The 19,266-nt window shown below is 51.1% G+C and overlaps 1 protein-coding gene across 2 annotated transcripts; it reads left to right on the top strand.

Annotated features, from left to right (window-relative positions):
* The first annotated feature begins 229 nt into the window (after positions 1-229).
* IL22RA1 (interleukin 22 receptor subunit alpha 1) lies at positions 230-18,493 on the top strand. 2 transcript variants are annotated; one of them, XR_006713311.1, is made up of 8 exons: positions 230-535; positions 3,621-3,753; positions 4,657-4,835; positions 6,502-6,677; positions 11,222-11,360; positions 15,445-15,566; positions 16,552-17,615; positions 18,311-18,493. XR_006713311.1 is itself a non-coding variant. In XM_045482176.1 (7 exons), the coding sequence occupies exons 1-7, from the start codon at positions 493-495 to the stop codon at positions 17,503-17,505; spliced, it is 1,746 nt and encodes a 581-aa protein (XP_045338132.1). In that variant the 5' UTR covers positions 230-492; the 3' UTR covers positions 17,506-18,493. The 2 variants fall into 2 exon arrangements, 1 of the variants encoding a protein (XP_045338132.1); XM_045482176.1 differs by having other exon boundaries at positions 16,552-18,493.
* The last annotated feature ends 773 nt before the right edge of the window (positions 18,494-19,266 follow it).

The following is a 19,266-nucleotide window of genomic DNA, read 5'->3' as shown; positions in this document are numbered from 1 at the left end:
TCCTTGTCTGCTCCAGTGATTGTCCTCAGGATACATTCCTGAGAAGGAAATTTCTGGGGCAAAAGTTACCCACATGTTGCAGGTTTTTGAGACACAGTGCCAAATTGCTGTCTGATGGGGCTGCGTGTCATGGATTATTTTTGCCTTTTTTTTTTTTTTTTTTTTTTTTTTTTGTCTCTTAGCTTCCTGATAAAGCACTGAACAGCCTGGGTTGAATCAGCCACCAGACCAGATAAACAAGCTGGCCTGTCGCTATTACTGTTCTCTGCAACTAGGAAAGGAACTCCCTCGGATCCCGCCCAGGACCTGGAATTCTGAAGCTTACAGACCAGACACCTTTGCACCTCGTTCCCCCTGCTCTGGCCCCACCCTCCCATCTTTCCCCACCCCTGCACCTGGGTGGAGCCCGATGCCAAGGCGGCAAAGCCTCTCAGTCTTCCAACCGTGCTCTGCTCAGAGCGGAGGCCAAAAGAGGGCCCTGAGCCCGGCCCCATGAGGACGCTACTGACCATCCTGGCCGCGGGATCCCTGGCCGGTGAGTGCCCATCCCCTGTGGTCAGATCCCACCCCCCCCCCCCCACCTTCCCCGGCACCCGGGAGGGTTGATCGGGGTCTTTTCCCCCATCCCAGCCAGTTTCGGTTTCCTCTCCACTAGGGCTGAATTGGATAAGTTTCCCTGGAGAACTGGGGGAAACCTCAGGGTACTGGGGAGAGGATGCGAGGGCCCTTCAGACCCTGGGTTCTTCTGGAGACTCAACTAACCTCTAAACTCAGGGATGCAGCCAGCTGTCTGAACTGGGGGTGCCAGATCCCCTCACCTCAGTGGTTAGAGAATTGGCCTGAGGGAGGCAGACCTCCTTGGACCACTCGAATCATTCTGATAGCTGTATGGTCCCTTCCTCTGCTTCTGGCTTTCACTGGCCCAACAAGGGGAGGTGGGAGAACAATGAAGGGACAAAACTCGAGTGCGGCCATTGTTTCCTTCCTCACCTCTGGGGCTGGGGGGCTCTTCCGGCCCCTCACTCTAGATCCCAGAGAGCGCTTTGTCCCACAACGGCCAGGCCTGCCACGTTAACGGGTCTTAAAACACCCTTTGAAAACAGAACTAGAAGGCATGCTTTCCAAACCCAATAAAATCGGTTTCTTGATTTACCGTTATAGAGAAATTTCAAACAGATGTGTGAGATCCCAGATTGTGTCTCTGCTCCAGGAGAGGGGTAGTATAATTCAGGGAACTTTCCCAGGAAGTGAATGCATAGTGCTGACTGAAGAGCGGGAGGGAGGGTCCCTGCAGAGCCCTTTCTGGCTCAAGTGCAGGATAAAGCCCATAAAGAGCCGGGGCTTCCCAGCCCCCTCTGCCGCTGTTCCCTGTCCCCTGCGTAAGCTGGTGGGATCCACAGTGCTTCTGGCTGCCGCCTGGGCCCCTCCAGTCTGTCCAACTCCGGCATCAAGATGGGTATTCCCAACACGCTGCGCCCTTGATGAGTGAGGAAGACTTGTTGCCTCCCCCGAAGACTCCATTCTGATTGGAAGTCTTACAAGCTCCTGACCCTTTCAGATGGGGACCGAAGGGAAACAGTCTTAGGAGTTGTTCAGAGCCAAGAAGGTTCTCTGGGACCCAGGTCTCCTCTGCCCTAGCATTCTGAGGCTGATTCCAGAATATTTTGAAGTGTTTTTGTTTGTTCATTTTTCCTTAGCTTCCGACTTGTTGACATAAAATTGTTTCTCCAAGCAAACGTGGGAACTTCCTTTTCTAGAGGCTACTGGTCTGTCAGTTTCTAGGCAACACATGGGTGTCCAGGATTTCACAATGTAGACTTTCACCCAGGAAGTGCAGACACAACACAGGTTGGGGAACGCATGATGGAGTTGAGGAGAAAAAGAAATGAGTGAGGTAGGAGGAGAGGAGAGATCCTGTTAGCCCTCAATCCCCCCTAAAAGAAGAATCCAGCCAAGGTCCATCCACCTCATTTCTGGAAGCCAACTTCAGTTCCCTCCTGAAAAACGGTGCCAACCTCCTCCCAGCCTGGGCCCCTCACCTCCCAAGCAAGTCTCAGCCTCAGCCACCAGGCTCCGCCCCAACCCAACTAGCCCACCAGCATACTGACCCCAGCCAGCAACCTTTCCACCGTAGCCCCTAATGAGGGGTGTCTTAGACACCCCAGACAGACCCTGACCTTCTCTCAAATCCACCCTCGCTCTCTCCTTTACCACCTTGCCCTATCTTTACCACCCCACCAGAAGCCACCATTCAGTTCTGACTTCAAATTGGACTCCCTCCCTCAACTTAAGACCCAGCCCCGAATCCAGGATCGCTCACTCCCTCCAGAACAGACCCCAATTCTGCCCAGACTCAGATCCAAACAAGATGTCAGCCACACCTTGGGGCCCAATAGCATAGCCGCCACATTGGCTAGAAGCAGTAAGACACCCCCTGCACCCCCAGACCCCTAGGCCTTGTTCTGAGAGCTCCAAGAAACCTGGAACACAAAGATCTCTATAGCGGCTGGGACTGACCAACCCAGGTTCAAAGAGGAATGCGTCCTTAGACCTTGCCAGTGGATGCACAGCAGGGTCAGGTTTGCCCTAACCCTCTTTCCCACCCTCTCAGGTGCCTCCTAAGCCCATGGACCCCTCTTGCAGAAATATCGTATGTAGACTCAGAGTGGGGACTAAATAACAACCCACTCCTTGGGCCTGTTGTGGTCATGGTCACGTCCAGGGTGGGTGGAGGCACACACGCATCAAAGACACAATATGTACACAAGGCCCCAAGGCCTTGGCGCAAGTGGGTCCGCACCTGTTTATTTCCCACCCCAGCCAACCAGGCCCTTCTGAGCACGCTCAGAGCCAGCTGTCAGTTCTGGCTGCCATTTTCCTGCGCCCCTCTTCCTTTCCACAGACCAAGCGTGGAGGGCTGAGAGAAGAGCTTTGAAAGTGAAGGCTCTCATTTATAATAAAAATTGCTTCAGGGACAGTGGTCCCTCCCTGGTCCTCTTCTTGGGGCTCTGGCCCTTTGCTGTCCCCTCCTTGCCCTCCTGTATCCCCCCATGACCAGTCTAGCACTCTGATGAGTCCTGCAGGCTCTGTCATATACTAACTGTGACCCTGAGCAAAGAAACCTGTCTGAGGGGCGCCTGGGTGGCTCAGGCAGTTAAGCGACTGACTCTTGATTTCGGCTCAGGTCATGATGGCACAGTTCATGAGCTCGAGCCCCTCATCGGGCTCTGGGCTGACGGCTCGGAGCCTGGAGCCCGCTTCGGATTCTGTGTCTCCCTCTGTCTGCCCCTCCGGGGCTTGCGCTCTGTCTCTCGCATTGTCTCGAAAATAAATAAACATGAAAAAACATTTTTTAATAAAATAAAACGGCGAATTTTATGGGATGTGAAGAATGAAAATAGTAAATATAATAATATATAATGAATACTGAATATAATCATAAATAATAATAACAACAATAAAAGTAGCTCAGTAAAGAATAGAAAAAGAAGCGAAGGAGAGCGGTGATGGTCCGTTGCAGACTCTCTGGTGAGTAGGACCCCTCATCGGACGGCTTGTTGGAAGGCTGGAGGCAGGGTCCTCGTGCCCATCTCCTCACGCTGCTCCCCCGCTTCCTGCAGCTCACGTGGCTGAGGACACCTCGGATCTTCTTCAACACGTAAAATTCCAGTCCAGCAACTTCGAAAACATCCTGACGTGGGACAGCAGGCCGGAGAGCGCCCCAGACACGGTCTACAGTGTTGAGTATAAAAAGTAGGCTTCCCTCTCCACATGACCTCTTTTGATTCTGCTCTGAAACCTACCCTTCCGAGAAAATCCCCCTGTGCCGTATGTCCCCACACCCCCACCCGATGTTCTACAGCCTGCACCACCGCCTGCCAGATAGAGCTTTGCTCCTTTGTGGTTTCTTTTGCAAAGGGAGAATATGGTGACTGTTAAAATTCCAGGCTCCGGGGTCAGACTGGCCGGCTCTCGCCTTTATAACCTTGGGCGATGGGCACCAAGACTGTGTCCCATCCGTAAAGTGAGAGGACCTTCATCATGGATTGTTAGGTAGATTAATTAAGACAGACCCATGAACACTCGTGCCTGGAAAATAATTGTTATATTCTCATCAGTGAGACTAGCTCAACAGAAAGTCATGCCCACCCCCTCGAGCCCATGCCCTCATTCCTGCCCGTCTCCCTTCCCATGCAGGGGAGGAGGTTGACGTGGGCTCAGGGGTCTGCAAACCCGGATTCCATTGCTGGTCCTGCCACTTTATCCCGCGGCAAGTCACTTCCCCTCTCTGCCCCTCAGATCCCTCATCTGTCAAACGGGGATAACAGTGCCTTCCTCAAAGGCTTTTGGTGACGACGAGCCCAGAATATGAACTCAGGCTGGCTGAGTTCAAATCCCGGCTCCCCAGGCGTAAGCTCCAAACACCTGCCCAGATATTGCCTCTTTAAGCCTCAGCTTCCTTATTCGAAAAGGCGGGAGAATGATATATGAACCTCACGGGATCACCGTGAGGACTCACAGATCATCCGCATGAGGGGCCTGGGACACAGAATACGTGAAGTAAATACTAGATATCGTTATCATTATTAATAAACCACGGGCCCAGTGCCAGGCCTGCTCGTTGAACGTGTGCCCCGGTCCCTCCCTCGCCTCCAGGTACGGAGAGAGAGAGTGGCTGGCAAAGGAGGGCTGCCAACGGATCACCCGGAAATCCTGCAACCTGACCTTGGAGACGGGCAACCCCATGGAGCACTACTATGCCCGAGTAACCGCTATCAGCGCTGCAGGCCCGTCGGCCACCAAGATGACCGACCGGTTCAGCTCCCTGTATCACAGTGAGTGGGCCCCCCTCACTGCAGGGAAGGGGAGGGGGACGGCCCAGGACGGCTCTGGGGGGCCGTTAGAGACGCGGCTTTTAGGGAAGGTAGCTGCAACTACAGAGCATCCCATGTGCACTGTTCATCTTCCTCCAGCTCCATCCCGACCTCCCGAGGTCAGTCGCCTTCACCTCGCCTCTTGACTACAACCAAGGCCTCCTAACTCAGCACCCTACTCTGGCCTGGACTCTTTTCCGGTCCTCAGTCTTGATCTCTGCCTCAGTATCACCTCCTAAGTGGGCGTCCCCGCTCACGGCCCCAGTGACCTCATTTCACTACATCGCCACCTGTTAATCTCTGCCACAGTCAACTGTTCATTGTCTCGACAGCTCGTGTCACCATTTGCTTACGTGTATATCATCTGCCTTCCCCAGTGAAACACGGACTCCATGTGGAGGCGTGGAACCCCCTGTATTCTCGGTCCTTCGCATAGGGCCTGGCACGTGGGAATTAATACATAACTGATGAATGAATGAATGAATGAATGAATGAATGGATTAGGAGTTGCCAAACTCCCCACACAAGTTAAGCAGGTGGTGATGTTCACTTACTGACTTAACAGCCATGTGGCTTTCCAAGAAAATTAAAAAGGAAAGTTAAACAAGTTATTTTTTCTTGGCTTGTCCAATTAATACGTATTTACTGCAGAAAATCTGGAAAATATAGAAATCCACAAACAGAAATGAAAGTAGCCCAAAAGAATCTGAACACTTAAACATAACCACAGTTGCTAGGGACTCTTTCTACTCTTTCGTAACCTGGTTGGTAGGTGTTTTTCACAGAGTGCTATCAGGAACGTTTGCCCGTGTTGTTAAGCATTTTTCCACGACGTGGACATCTCATGGCTGCAAAATGATCTATTCGATGGAGGTAGTCTTCATTTACTTCCCTCAGTCCCTTTTTGAGGATTTTTAACTCAGTTTTTTATAAACAAAACTGAAGTTCACATTCTTCTAGTTCAGATGTTTTTGATCTTGGTGGGTCAATGGACCCTTGAGGGATTTTTATAAGTTAGCTTCAGGAGGAGTAGGGTTCATGAATGCCTAAAATCGAGCGTAAAATATTTGTATCTGTAGGTACATTTTGGGGAAGAGAAGTTCCATAGCGTTCATCAAATTCTTAAAGAGGTCTGTAAACCCCTAAGGGTTATTTGGTTATTGGGAAAATTTTGTCTTGAACGAGATTGAGGTCTTAGGTCTGGCCTTTGAGGCCGAATCAATAATTTGAGGCCCCCCAAACATTATTTAGGTTATGTAGTTGAGCCATCAGTCCCCAAAGCTGTCATAGCCGATAGACTTGGGGAAGGGTGCTCTGGCCAGACTTGAGGTGGGGATTGAGAAGGCAGGGTAAGGTCATGGTTAATCTAGGGGGCCACTGCCCCTCTCCCTGGGTACTTCCCTCTCACCCCTGGGCACCCTTTTGCCAACCTCAACCCCAACACCAGTTGCTTGCAGAACTTTTGTCTTCTCACGAGTTTGTGTAGCTGATGCTTTCAGAGCATAGCTGGGGTTGGGGTGGGAGGAGAAGGGAAGCAGTCAGTCCCGTCCCAGGGTCCGGGGCAGTCTCAGACACTACTGGCTGGTTCTAGCCCTTTCTTTTTTGCGTTTCCTTCTCCCCTTTCTAGCTACCATCAAACCACCCAATGTGACCTGTATCCCCAAGGTGAGATCCATCCAGATGATTGTCCATCCCACCACCACGCCTATCCACACAGGGGATGGCCACCGGCTAACCCTGGAGGACGTCTTCCCTGACCTGTCCTACCACTTAGAGCTCCAGGTCAACCACACCTACCAGATGGTAAGTGTATATGTCTCCCTGGTCCTTCCCTGCCTTGGAAACTCATTTCCCTCTCAATTAGATCTGCATCGCTTTAAGTAGAAAGGAGATGTGTTTTCTATATATATATGTATTTTTTAGCATTCTCTGAAACACAGCCGTCCTTCTTGTAGACCACATACACAATAGCACTAAAGTCTCTGACAAGTCCTGCAAAGCCAAGTCTTCAGTTTTAATTCATTGAATACAACTTCTCTCAAATCTCTTGACCAGAGAAGCTCTTTTTACTTTGCATGATTTTTTTTTAACTTTATCTTTTGCCTAATGCCTTATAACATCCTGGAGAGCAACCTCTATTAACATCTTCAGGTGTCCGCTTTGGAAAATGCTGGAATCTATTTCCACTGCTGCAGTTCTTTTTGCTGGTTCTCCTCTATTTTCAGTAACTGGATACAGGCAGTGTCTTAAGATCACTAACAAGGAAAGGTGGAAAGCAAGGGTACAAAGGGTCAAATCGTATACAAGGTATTTCTTTTATATCCAGGAAACACGTGTTATTTTCTCCCAGCAGGTGCCACGAGTCCATAATTCCATTGAATGACTATTGTTGCACCCAAGATGTTTATAACCTAGTAGATGAAGAAGGAGCAAAAACAAGAATTCAGATAGTTATAGAAAGAGGAAAATAAGGGTATCTTGTGTGGTGGAGCAGGGGTGGGTTGGGGAGGGGGGAAATGGCAGCTCAAAGAGTTCTGGAAAAACTCCCAGAACTTTCTGGTGCCAATGCCAGTTTCTGAGATGTGCCAAGTAATACATGCTTCTGATATCCCTTAATCTTCACCATAACCTTAGGAGGTAGGTGCTGTTATCTCCATTTTCTGAACGAGAAAACAGAGGCTCAGAGAGGCTCAGGCACTCGCTCAAGATTATTCAGCAAATAATAGCATAGTCAAGATTCCTATCCAGCTCTGTTCAGAGCCCACATTTTCCCTTCACTGGCCTAGGCTGCCCCACCATGACCGGAGACAGAAGCGAGAAAACTTAAAGCCCTACTGACAAGCACCAAACTGCCCAGTTTGGCTGGAGCGCGGGGGCTGTTTCTCAAAACGTGGCCCCCAATCGATGGCATCAGGCTCTCCTGCAATATTTATTTAAAATGCAGCCTCCTTCCAATCTACTCACTGAAACTCTGTACTTGCCTGTCTGGGATCTGAATTTTCAGTGAACAACCCAAGTGCTTCTAACCCACCCTGAAGCGGGACAACCACTGAGGTAGACGAGCCACGGGAGGTAAACCTGGGTGGTGGACAGAGAAGTTCTATCTATTTCCACAGTCAGGGGAGCAGTTAGAGATTACTGAGCAGGAAGAGTCCTTACCACGCTCCTTGTGGGGAGATATTTGGGTTTTTACTGAATATCTTACAACTTAATTCAGTTTGTGGCCAGAGAACATACTCTGGGTGTTTGCGGTCCTTTTAAATGTATGGAAACTTGTTTTCTGGCTCAGCATATGGCCCATCTGGGTGAGTGAACCATGTGTATTTGAAAAGAATGTGTATCTTACCATTGCTTGGTAGAGCGCTCTATAAATATATCAGATAAAGGCGGCTGATAGTGTTACATGCTGTATGTCTTTCCTGATTGGAGAAGGTCTACTGTTCTTTTAATTGCTGAGAGTATTCAAATCTCCACCCAGGGGTGCCTGGGTGGCTCAGTGAGTTAAGCGTCCAACTTTGGCTCAGGTCAGGCTTTCGTGGTTCGTGAGTTCGAGCCCCGCGTCGGGCCCTGTGCTGACAGTTCAGAGCCTAGGGCCTGTTTCGGATTCTGTGTCTCCCTCCCTCTCTGTTCCTCCCCTGCTCATGCTCTGTCTGTGTGTGTCTCTCTCTCTCAAAAATAAATAAAGATTTTAAAAATATTTTTTTTAATAAACAAAAAAATAAAACCTCCACCTAAGACTGTGGATTTGTCTATTTTCCCTTTAACTCTGTGCAATCTGGCCAGGCATTGTGTGCATGAAACTCCGTTATCAAACACATACACAGTTCTGATCGTTACGGCCTCATTGGGGCCTAAATTGACCCTTTTATCATTATGAAATGTCCTTTTCTCCCCAGTATGATTCTTTGTATTGAAGTCTTCTTCACCTGTTACTCATATAGCCTCTCCAGCTTTCTTATACTTAATCTCCCTCGTATATCCTTTTACCTCCATTTATTGTCAATTTCACTGTCTCATATTTAAAGTACATCTCTTGGGGCGCCTGGGTGGCGCAGTTGGTTAAACGTCCGACTTCAGCCAGGTCACGATCTCGCGGTCCGTGAGTTCGAGCCCCGCGTCAGGCTCTGGGCTGATGGCTCGGAGCCTGGAGCCTGTTTCTGATTCTGTGTCTCCCTCTCTCTCTGCCCCTCCCCCGTTCATGCTCTGTCTCTCTCTGTCCCAAAAATAAATAAAAAACGTTGAAAAAACAAAGTACATCTCTTGAAGACAGCATTCTGACCATCTTGGCCCTTTTCCTTGAGATATAATTCACATACCATAAAATCATTCCTTTTAAAGTGTACAACTCAATGGCTTTTAATCCATGCAAAAAGTTGTGTGACCATCACACTAATTCTCCTTATCCTATTGATCTGTTTTTGAGTTCTCTCTTTTGTCACCTCCCATCTGCTATTAAGAACACTCAAGTGCGATTCTTATTTCAAATATTGTATTTTTCAGTTCTAAAGTTTCCAATTTTCATAGTTGCTATTCTGGTGAGACTTCCTAGTCACTCAGTTTTAGCACATTTTCTTTCACTTCCTTGAGCGTATTTCTACTAGCCGCTTGAAAATCATTGCCTGTTAGGGGCACCTGAGTGGCGCAGTCAGTTAAGCGTCTGACTTCAGCCAGGTCACGATCTCGCAGTCCGTGAGTTCGAGCCCCGCGTCGGGCTCTGGGCTGATGGCTCAGAGCCTGGAGCCTGTTTCCGATTCTGTGTCTCCCTCTCTCTCTGCCCCTCCCCCATTCATGCTCTGTCTCTCTCTGTCCCAAAAATAAATAAACGCTGGAGAAAAAAAAAAAAAAAGAAAATCATTGCCTGTTAATGCCAGATTTGAGTCATCTTGGAGGAGGTCACCACTGATTGTCTTTTCTCCTGAGTATGGATCACATTTTCTCTTACTCTGCCTGTCTAACAATTTTAGAATGTATCCTGGATGTTGTGAATGGTATACTGGGGCCGGGGGGGGGGGGGGGGGGCTTCTGGATTCTGTTCTTTTCTTCCAAAGAGTAATTGACTTGTTCTGTTTTATTTTAGCAGGCAGGTAATTTGGCTGGGCTTCAAACTCCAAAATGTCAGTCCCATTCTTTGACCTTTACCTGGACTGCTTGGAGTTTATCCTACTCACTTTAGGGGCCGGGTTTACACTCAGAACTTGGGCCTCCTGCCTCTCTATGGACCAGTCCTCTCTGCGGTCTCTCCCCTCACTTTTAGCTGTTCTGATTGCCCAGAACTCTCTCTTATTATTATTCAAACCAGTAAGATTACAAGGTTTCTACTTAAGTTTAAACCACACCGCAAGCTAAAAGACATTTAAAAAAATGACAAATCCACCTAATGCCTTTCCTTTTCTGCTTTCTCCAGTATCTGCCTGCTTTTTCTTACTCTCTAATGCCTACAGGTGGTTTTTATTTTGGCCAGAGTTTACAGTTGATGCTTTAGAGAGGGTTAGCCCAAAGAAGCTATAAATTACTGGGAGCAAAAAGAAGAGAGATCGAATATGAAAGTGAATGAGATGGGGCGCCTGGGTGGCTCAGTCGGTTAAGCGTCCGACTTTGGCTCAGGTCATGATCTCCCGGTCTGTGAGTACAGCCCGCGTCGGGCTCTGTGCCGATAGCGGCAGTAAAAAAAATCTGGGGAAGGAGGAATCTTGGGCCTTGGCAACTTGCTGGACTTGTATCACACGATATTTAACGTGTGCAATTTCAACCGTATGAGTTGCGCAAAACAGTGAGTTGCAAAATCCGTTTGTATACTCCTTCACACACTTACACGCCCCTCCAAAAATAAAAATAAAAATAACCCTAAACCCTGGCCTCCACATGCCTGCAAAAGGGAAGATGTAGCTGAAAGGCAAAGAACGAAGAAGAAAATTCTTAGCTTTTGAGGCCCAATTAAGGCAGAAGCAATGAGGAAGGCAAAAGAGGGACGGATATTCAAGGGTTTTTGATACTTGACAAAGAAGGAGGAAGAGGAGGAGGAGAAAAACTAGGAGAAGGGGAGATAATGGTGATGTTGGTGGAGGCGGTGATGGTAACAGCAGCTAGCCTAAAGAGAGTGCTTCATGGGCCAGACCCTGTTCTAGTGAAAGCACGTGTTGCTCGGTGACCGATTGGGTTTGCAGAAAAAGCAGAGGGTAGGGGAATAGGAAGGGAACATTGTGGACCAACCACCAGCTTTTGGTGTGGGTAGCTGGTGGACCATACTGAGTGCAATAACCCAGGCAGAGGGGTGCACAGGCTTGCTTGGGCCCCATACGGAGACTAGTGTGTAAAAGGAGTCACTCTGTGTTCTCTATCAAATTCAGCACCTTGGAGGCAAGCAGAGGGAATACGAGTTCATTGGCCTGACCCCCGACACAGAGTTCCTTGGAGCCATCAGGATTTTTGTTCCAGCCTTGGTCAGAGAGAGCGACCCCTACATGTGCCGAGTGAAGACCTTGCCAGGTAAGTTCAACTGGAGCCAGAGGGAGGTGGGACTCCTGAATTCGAATCTTGACTCTGTGCTTTCTTCCCTCTAACCAAGGTGAGATCTGGTGGCACACCAAAAACTACAGAAGGATTATTAGTGTATTGCCAAAGTCAGTGTTTGTTTATCCATCATTGAGTTAGCTGATGGGCTGCTCTTAAACGTGTTTAATCCCTACCCTCCAACCTGCTGTATATCCTCTCTCTGACCAGCTTTGTATATACCCTGGCAAATCCACCTTAATATTAACCAAGGTGAGATATACTGGGAAATAATCTGCAGAAGGGAAAGCAGAGATGATAAAAAGTTCCCTCGGTATCTTCCAAAGTCAAAGAACAGTAACAGTGATAAGAACTAGCGTTTCTTTTCTTTTTTAATTTTTTTTTTTTTTTTGAAAGACAGAGAGAGACAGAGCACAAGTGAGGAAGGGGCAGAGAGAAGGAGACACAGAATCCGAAGCAGGCTCCAGGCTCTGAGCTGTCAGCACAGAGCCCGATGCGGGGCTCGAACCCACAAACCGTGAGATCATGACCTGAGCTGAAGTCGGACGCCTAACTGACAGAGCCACCCAGGCGCCCCAAGAACTAGCTATTCTGCAGTGCTAGCCAGGGACCAGGAACCACTAACCACAATCCTCATGAGCTACCTATGAGACAGGTACGATTATCACCCTGTCTTACTGAAGACAATAAAGTTCAGAGTGGTTAAGTAACCTGCACAAGGGCACACAGGCGGTGAGGGATAGAACAAGGCTGAATTCAGGAGACCATGTTCTCCTCACCACGCTACTATAGAAATCGTTTTGAGTCATTGGCTCAGGGAGATGGTGCAAGTTGAGAAGATGAAAGTGATAGGAGTGGGTCGGATGGATTTGGAAAAAGAGTCTCCTCCTTAGTCATCAGGTTCAGATTCATGATGTCAGTAGGTGATTTCTGTGCTAATGAGGAGGCGAGGCAGCTGCCAGAGGCTGGGCCGTAGGGCATGCCTGTAGCTGGGTAGAATCATCCTCGGGGAAGCTCTCCTCCCCGGTGTTGTTCAGAAACTCAACTCACCAGTCACCCCAAGAATGCACAAGAGACTGATTGTCTCCACCCAAGTCCCAGTGCATTAATTTTCGGGGGAAAGATGCCTGGTCGAAAGGCCAGCACTGGCCACTTGCGCGGGGCATGCCTTTCCTGGGGAAGGGCCACGGGGACACCAGAATAGAACTTGGCAAGAGCAGAGCTAGAAAAGGAAACCGACTGTACAGGCACCAAGCTGGGAGCATGTATACGATTTGTGACTCTTTCCCCTGGATGGACTAGACAAATGTCCCCCATTCCTGGCCTACCCCTGCCCCACCCCACTTTCTGCCAATGTGCAGCCCCCTCTACCCTTATCCTTCTATTGGCTTGTCCTTACACGGTCTAGCTCAGGATGTGATACCTTTTATTTTTTTTCTAAGACCGTAGATACTTTTACATAAGTCACATTTCTTATTGGCTATTTCTTCCTGACATCTAGAAGTCACCTTATCCTTCAAAATTAAGTATATTAACAACAATTCCCGTCATTTATTAAGTACCCACTCCATTGCCAAGCACCATGTGAAATGCTTTACATGCATTATTCCATTTAATCTTTATAGCAATCTTGTGGGTTGGGTAGCCTCATCCCCATTTCACAGAGGCGGAACTCTGGCTCAGAGAGGCTAAGCAACTCTCCAGCAACTGCACAGCTGGTCAGTTCATCTAATCTTGAAGCCTGGGCTCTAACCAGCACTTTGCAATTTTGTTTTTGGCTAGGCCTCTCTACTGCACAGTTATGTCTCTTATTTCCATTTCAGAGTGATATGTCCTGCCCTTGACCCCGTATCATGCAGTCTGTCTTATCCCAGAGTCCAGAATTTCCACTTTACTTCTCAGGATGTCTGGGAGGGTCACAGAGCAACATCTGAGCATCTTGATGCTGGAAAGGACTCCAGGGGTCATTTCACCCCATATCCAATTTTTACAGATGGGGAAACTAAGGCATCCTTGTGTAGTGTCTATGAGGAGAGCTTTGTAGTTGAACATGACAATCCTGGTTCTCCACCGAGCAGCTGTGTGCCCTTGGCCAAGTCACTTAGCCTTTCTGAGACTCAGCTTCATTATCCCTAAGAAAGGAGCATCTCTGGCCCTCAATGTTTGGTAGGATGTCATAGGCAGAGCACCCACACCGTGCATATAGTAAGAGTTCAGTAATTGCTGGCTCCTATTCTTAATAAATAGTAGACCAGAGGGGCGCCTGGGTGGCTCAGTCGGTTGAGCGTCCGACTTCAGCTCAGGTCATGATCTCACAGTCCGTCAGTTCGAGCCCCGCGTTGGGCTCTGTGCTGACAGCTCAGAGCCTGGAGCCGGCTCTGGATTCTGTGTCTCTCTCTCTCTCTCTGCCCCTCCCCTACTCATGCTCTGTCTCCCTCTGTCTCTCAAAAATGAAAATTAGAAAAAAAATTTTTTTAATAAAAATAAATAGTAGACCAGAGAGGGTCATGCAGCAGAGAGAAGGATTCTCAGCACGTCAGTGGCTGAGCCAGACCTCTAACCCCCCACATTCCAGAGCACCAAGAGGAATACCGTGTGACAGGGGACAGGGTTATCACTGAGGTGGGAAGCTGACCCAGAGAGGTCAACAGTCAGAGCTGGGGAAGGGCGAGAAGTGGGCTAGAAATGGAGGCTCCAGAGATTCCCAGGGTTCACAGCAATTGTCAAGGTCACTGACAGCTGGCAATCAGCATCCCACCTCATGGGGGAATGGAAGGAGGGTGGCCTGGAGGGTCAAAACCCCTGGAGAACACAAATCACCAGTTTTCGCAAAACCCCAACTATTGCTTTCTTACCACGCCCCCTACCGGTCCCACCTGGGCTGGTGACAAGAAGTGTGTCAGGCCAAGAACTGGCAGCATCAGTCTCAAAGATGCAGGACCACTGGGAGAAGGCTCTACATTAAAGCCCTTAGTCGTCCTTCTCTTTCCCTTTTAGAAAGGGCGGTGCCCTCCCGGGCTCCCTCCTGAGCAAGAGCTTCCCAAACACCCAGCCCATTACCTTTGTAGGGAGGCACAGAGGACAGGCCCCTCCCATTGCCACCTCCCCCCACACAACCCCCTCTGCCTCTGCCCCCAGCCCCCTGCTAGGGAGGTAGGGCTGTCCTCAGACCCAGGCAACAGAGGTCACTTTAGAAGGCTCTGTTCCGGCCATACTCTGGCATGACCCTCCCCACAAGGTGAAGAGTCCTTAGGTCCAAATGCACAGATTCTCCCCCGGAGCCTGTGACCTCCTAGACCACACTCTGAGTACCTGGGACCCCCAAATTCCCTGTACAGATGCCCTGAGCGAGCCTGTGTCCAGTCTAGCGGATCTGTTCCTTGCGTCCTTCCTCCCAAGAGGAGACACTGTTGATGTGCAGACCCTTAGCCCAAAGGATGGCCGTTTGTTTGTGGCTATTTATTTGGGGGGGGGGGCACATGGATGAGCTTGGCTGTGTGGGCTGGGGAGTCCACATCCACGTGCACAAGGCCCCTGCCAGAGAGGGATAGAGCCAGGGTGGGTCAGGGGCCTGTGGCAGGCTCTCCCTGCACCCCCACATTTCAGCACGGGGACTCCCAAGGAATCTAAGAATCCAAAATTCAAACCTAGCCTTCCAGGTTGTTATGTATTTTTTTAATTTATTTTTTATTGGAGAGAGAGGGGGGGAGAGAGAGAGAGAGAGAGAGAGAGAGAGAGAGAATCCCAAGCAGGCTCTGCGCTGAGCCAGGTTGTTATGAAAAATATATTCGTCGGGGTGGGAGCATACAACATATTTTACTTAGTGTCAGAATGATTTATAAATTCTGGATACTTAGGCATCTAGTATGTGGCCCCCTTCTTGTGCTCTTGACCCCGCCCTGCACACGTTGGGAATAGGAGAGACCTTCCCAAGCCTGGCCCAAGAGGGCAGGGCAGGGAAAGCACCCAGCCTGCAGTGTCCACATGGGATCCGGCCCAGACCAGATCGCGGCCTCAGTCTTCCTGCTCTGGCCCCTTTGCGCCCCCCCCCCCCCCCCAGATCGGACGTGGACATACTCCTTCTCGGGCGCCTTCCTGTTCTCCATGGGCTTCCTCGTCGCAGGGCTCTGCTACCTGAGCTACAGATATGTCACCAAGCCACCTCCGCCTCCCAACTCCCTGGTGAGCAGTTGCGCCTGGGGCCGGAAGGAGGGGTCCAGGGGGGACCCCAAAGCAGCAGGGGCATGGGCCCAGGGACCCCTGGCTCTCCCTGAAGGGGAGGGAGAAGCACATAGTACAGAAAATTAGACTTCCTTTCTCTTCTCCAACCTAAAGCCGACAAAGACATGGCCCAGCAGGGTGTATTGGAGAAGGGTTGGCGACGGGGGACAGTGGGCTTGGTAAAGAAAACCCACGTGACTTGAAAGCATCCACGTCCAGGCAGCTACAAGGGGCTGACAGCGGGTGGGCACTCTGGGGAGCCCTGGAGCTCACGTCCTGTCAAAATGGGCCTCCCTGGAATCCAGGCCAGTGTAGCCAGGGCTTCTAGGCCCTACGTAAGCCCCCCAAGTCACGCCCCAATATGGCGGCCAGCACCAGCCCTCTGTTAAAGCCACAGGGCCTGCTGTAGAGGCCCGACCTGACGGGTCTGGGGCTCTAGGAGCCGGCTCTCGTTTATGTGAGGGACAGAGGAGTTGAGGGCATTTTGCAATGTCAAAGCCCAGATGAGCCGTTTCCTGTAGAACTCCCCTGCCTCTCCTTCTCCCCCATCCTTTTGCACCCGGCCCCCTATATCAGGCCCTTGGGGACTCGTGAGCGACGAACAGTGTGGGCCACCACCTCGAGAGCATACCCCCAAGGTAACCCCCAATGTGAGTTACCTACTTCCTCAAGAAAGCACAGCTCCTCTCTCTTTCCTTCAGATAGCCTAGACTTTAGAAGCGGCCCTCAACTAAAGCCTCAACTGGGAGCCCTGTCCCTTCACAGAGGCCCAGCATTCAGAGATATCTCTGGAAAGCCAAGGGGGTGTGCGGCACGTGCATTTTGAAAAGTGCCCCAGGTGGTCTACCCCATCCCCTCTGCCTCTCCTTGGAGGACCCCAACCATCCGCGGCACCCTCAGGGAGCTGAGAACGTGCCCTAACGGGTAGACTGTTGTCCCTGCACAGAACGTCCAGCGAGTCCTGACCTTCCAGCCTCTGCGGTTCATCCAGGAGCACGTGCTGATCCCTGTCTTTGACCTGAGCAGCCCCAACAGTCTGGCCCAGCCCGTCCAGTACTCTCAAGTCAAGGTCTCCGGGCCCAGGGAGCCCCCGGGAGCCCCACCACTGCACAGCCTGTCTGAGATCACCTACCTCGGGCAGCCAGACATTTCCGTCCTCCGGCCCTCTGGAGTGCCGCCTCACCAGGCACTCTCCCCACTGTCCTGTGCGCCCCAGGCTTCCCCGGAAGTTAGGACCCCACCCTATGCACCTCAAGTAACCCCCGAAGCTAAACCTCCATCATACATGGCACAGGCCATCTCTGAGGTCCAGCCTCCCTCCTACACTCCTCAGACCACTCCAGACAGCTGGCCTTCTTCCTATGGGATGTGTGTAGAAGGTTCTGGCAAAGACTCCCCACCTGTGACGCTCTCTAGTCCCAAACACCTCAGGCCTAAAGGTCAGCTCCAGAAAGAGGCCCCAGCTGGAAGGTATATCCCCGATGGCCTTTCTCTGCAAGGGGTGACCTCCTTGGATATGGGGGATCCCCAGGAAGCAAATTCCTTCCACCAGCATCTGGGAGTTCACACGGACAGAGTACCTGACCCCAGTGTGCTACACAGAGGGGAACTAGGGACACCGTCGTACCTGAAGGGCCAGCTCCCCCTCCTCTCCTCTGTCCAGATCGAGGGCCACCCTGTATCCCTCCCTTTGAACACTCCTTCCCTCCCCTGTTCCCCCACAGACCAGGAACCAAGTCCCTGGGGCCTGCTGGAGTCCCTCGTGTGTCCCAAGGACGAGGAGCCTGTATCTGAGACTGAGGCCCAGAGCCCGGCCCCTCAGGCATCAGACCTGAAGCAGCCCACAGAACTGGACTCTCTCTTCAGAGACCTGGCCCTGACCGTGCAGTGGGAGGCCTGAGCGGAGAACAGGGCGGGCCTGGGGCTTCCTCCCTGTCCCCGCCCCACCTCCCATCACTGGCTGTCACTCCCACACCCGACCATGCTGCACACTATGCAGCCCGGCCGCAGGTGAGTGCCCTTGAAAGAACCAAAGGAAAGAGGGACACGGGGCCCCTGCCATGGGTGAGCTATGGCTGGAGCAAAACGGCATGATAAGGACTGCAGCCGGGGAGTTCTGGGTATGCATCGTATGCAAATGAGCGTGTGCAAGCAGAGCCCTGAGGGGAGAAGCAGTGTGGGGAGTTAACGCAGGAGGCTTCACGGAGATCCAGCGGCCCCCCCCCCCCTAAGATGCTGGACACCAAGTTCCCCATCCCGTTCCTCGCCAGATTCGTAAACGAGTTGGACAGAGAGTGAGGTCTCTACTTCCTCTGTGGTTCCCCTATCCTGAGAAACTGAGTCTGGGAAGGACGCCTCATAGCAGGCTGGGCAGAACCAGAACAACCTGCACTCTGCCAAGGCCGAGGTGGCGCAAGGGAGGGGAGCGGCCCGGGGCTCATTCCAACCCGGCTACTGCCTGAAATCACACCATCTCAATTTCATGCCCCTGCCGGGGGTCTTCCCCCCTCCCCTGGAATGCAGGTCCCAGGGAGGGAGGACACACACAAGCCTTTCCTGCTGGCTGACGACGAGGGTTCAGACCCTGTCTTGAGAGCAGGGTTTGTAAGGAACACGGGGTCATGTGGCCCCTGAGGTAGACACAACAACAAAGTACACTTACTTCACAGCTTTGGAAACTTAGCTCAACTGGGTTCAAATTCCAGCCTTACCACTTACCGGCTGTCTGACTCCAAGCAAATGAATCACTACTCGAAACCTCAGTTTCTTCATCTGTAAGGTGGAGATAATAACACCTACTTCACGGCGGTGTGGCGAGGATGAAATTAATTAACAAAATGTCTCTAAAGTACTTAATTGTGCCTGGCACATGCACAGTGCCCAGGAAATGTCCTGTTGTGATGTTTTACAGTGAGTGACCCCCCCCCTCCCCCGCCCCCAGGATGTGGCTTCACGCTGGGTGTTTTCTCATGGGCTCACATCACCCTGATCTTCTCAGGATTGCTCTGGGCCAGGCCAGAGGGGCTGGGCTATCTGGGGGAGGTGGAAGGAAACAGGGTCTGAAGACAAAGGGAACCTCCTGGCTGAGGTTGTAGGAGGAAGTTGTTTAAGGGTGGGGGTGCCGTTCCCAGAGGACAGCTCACCAGAGGCGGTGAACATCTCTCTTGCCCTTCTGCCCCCACGGCCCTTCCTGCTCCTGCTCCTACGTAAGGAAAGGGCTCCTTGCTCATGCCACAGGGGGCTGGCACGTCCTTTGTCCCATTTCCCTCTCAGATGAGCCCTGTGATAAGATAACCGAGGCCCAGAGAGAAGGGACTCGGGGAGGGGCAGCATGACTTAGCTGGAGCTCAAACCTAGTGCTTTTCATCCTCATCACGAGAAGGAACTTTCCACGCTGGTTTGGATGCTCAGAGATGAGACTCATGGGGATTAAAGAAGGGGGCCCCAATGGGGTCCTTAAGGGGCCAGGACCTGTCATCACCCTCCTGTCCTGAAGCCCGTTCTGAATATTTCTGAGAAACAGGACCAAAGTCGGGGTTGCCTGAGCATGACCTTCCCGAATATAGTGTCCTCTCTGCTCTGTACCCAGATATGTCTCCCCTCCTCTTCCTCACCACCCCCCCCGCCCACCAACACAGCACCAGGTGCTGTGCTCTTATCT

Source organism: Leopardus geoffroyi, chromosome C1 (assembly GCF_018350155.1).
Source record: "Leopardus geoffroyi isolate Oge1 chromosome C1, O.geoffroyi_Oge1_pat1.0, whole genome shotgun sequence".
NCBI lineage: Eukaryota > Metazoa > Chordata > Mammalia > Carnivora > Felidae > Leopardus > Leopardus geoffroyi.
The sequence above is the reverse complement of the archived record's forward strand: the minus strand, read 5'-3'. Positions and strand labels throughout refer to the sequence as shown.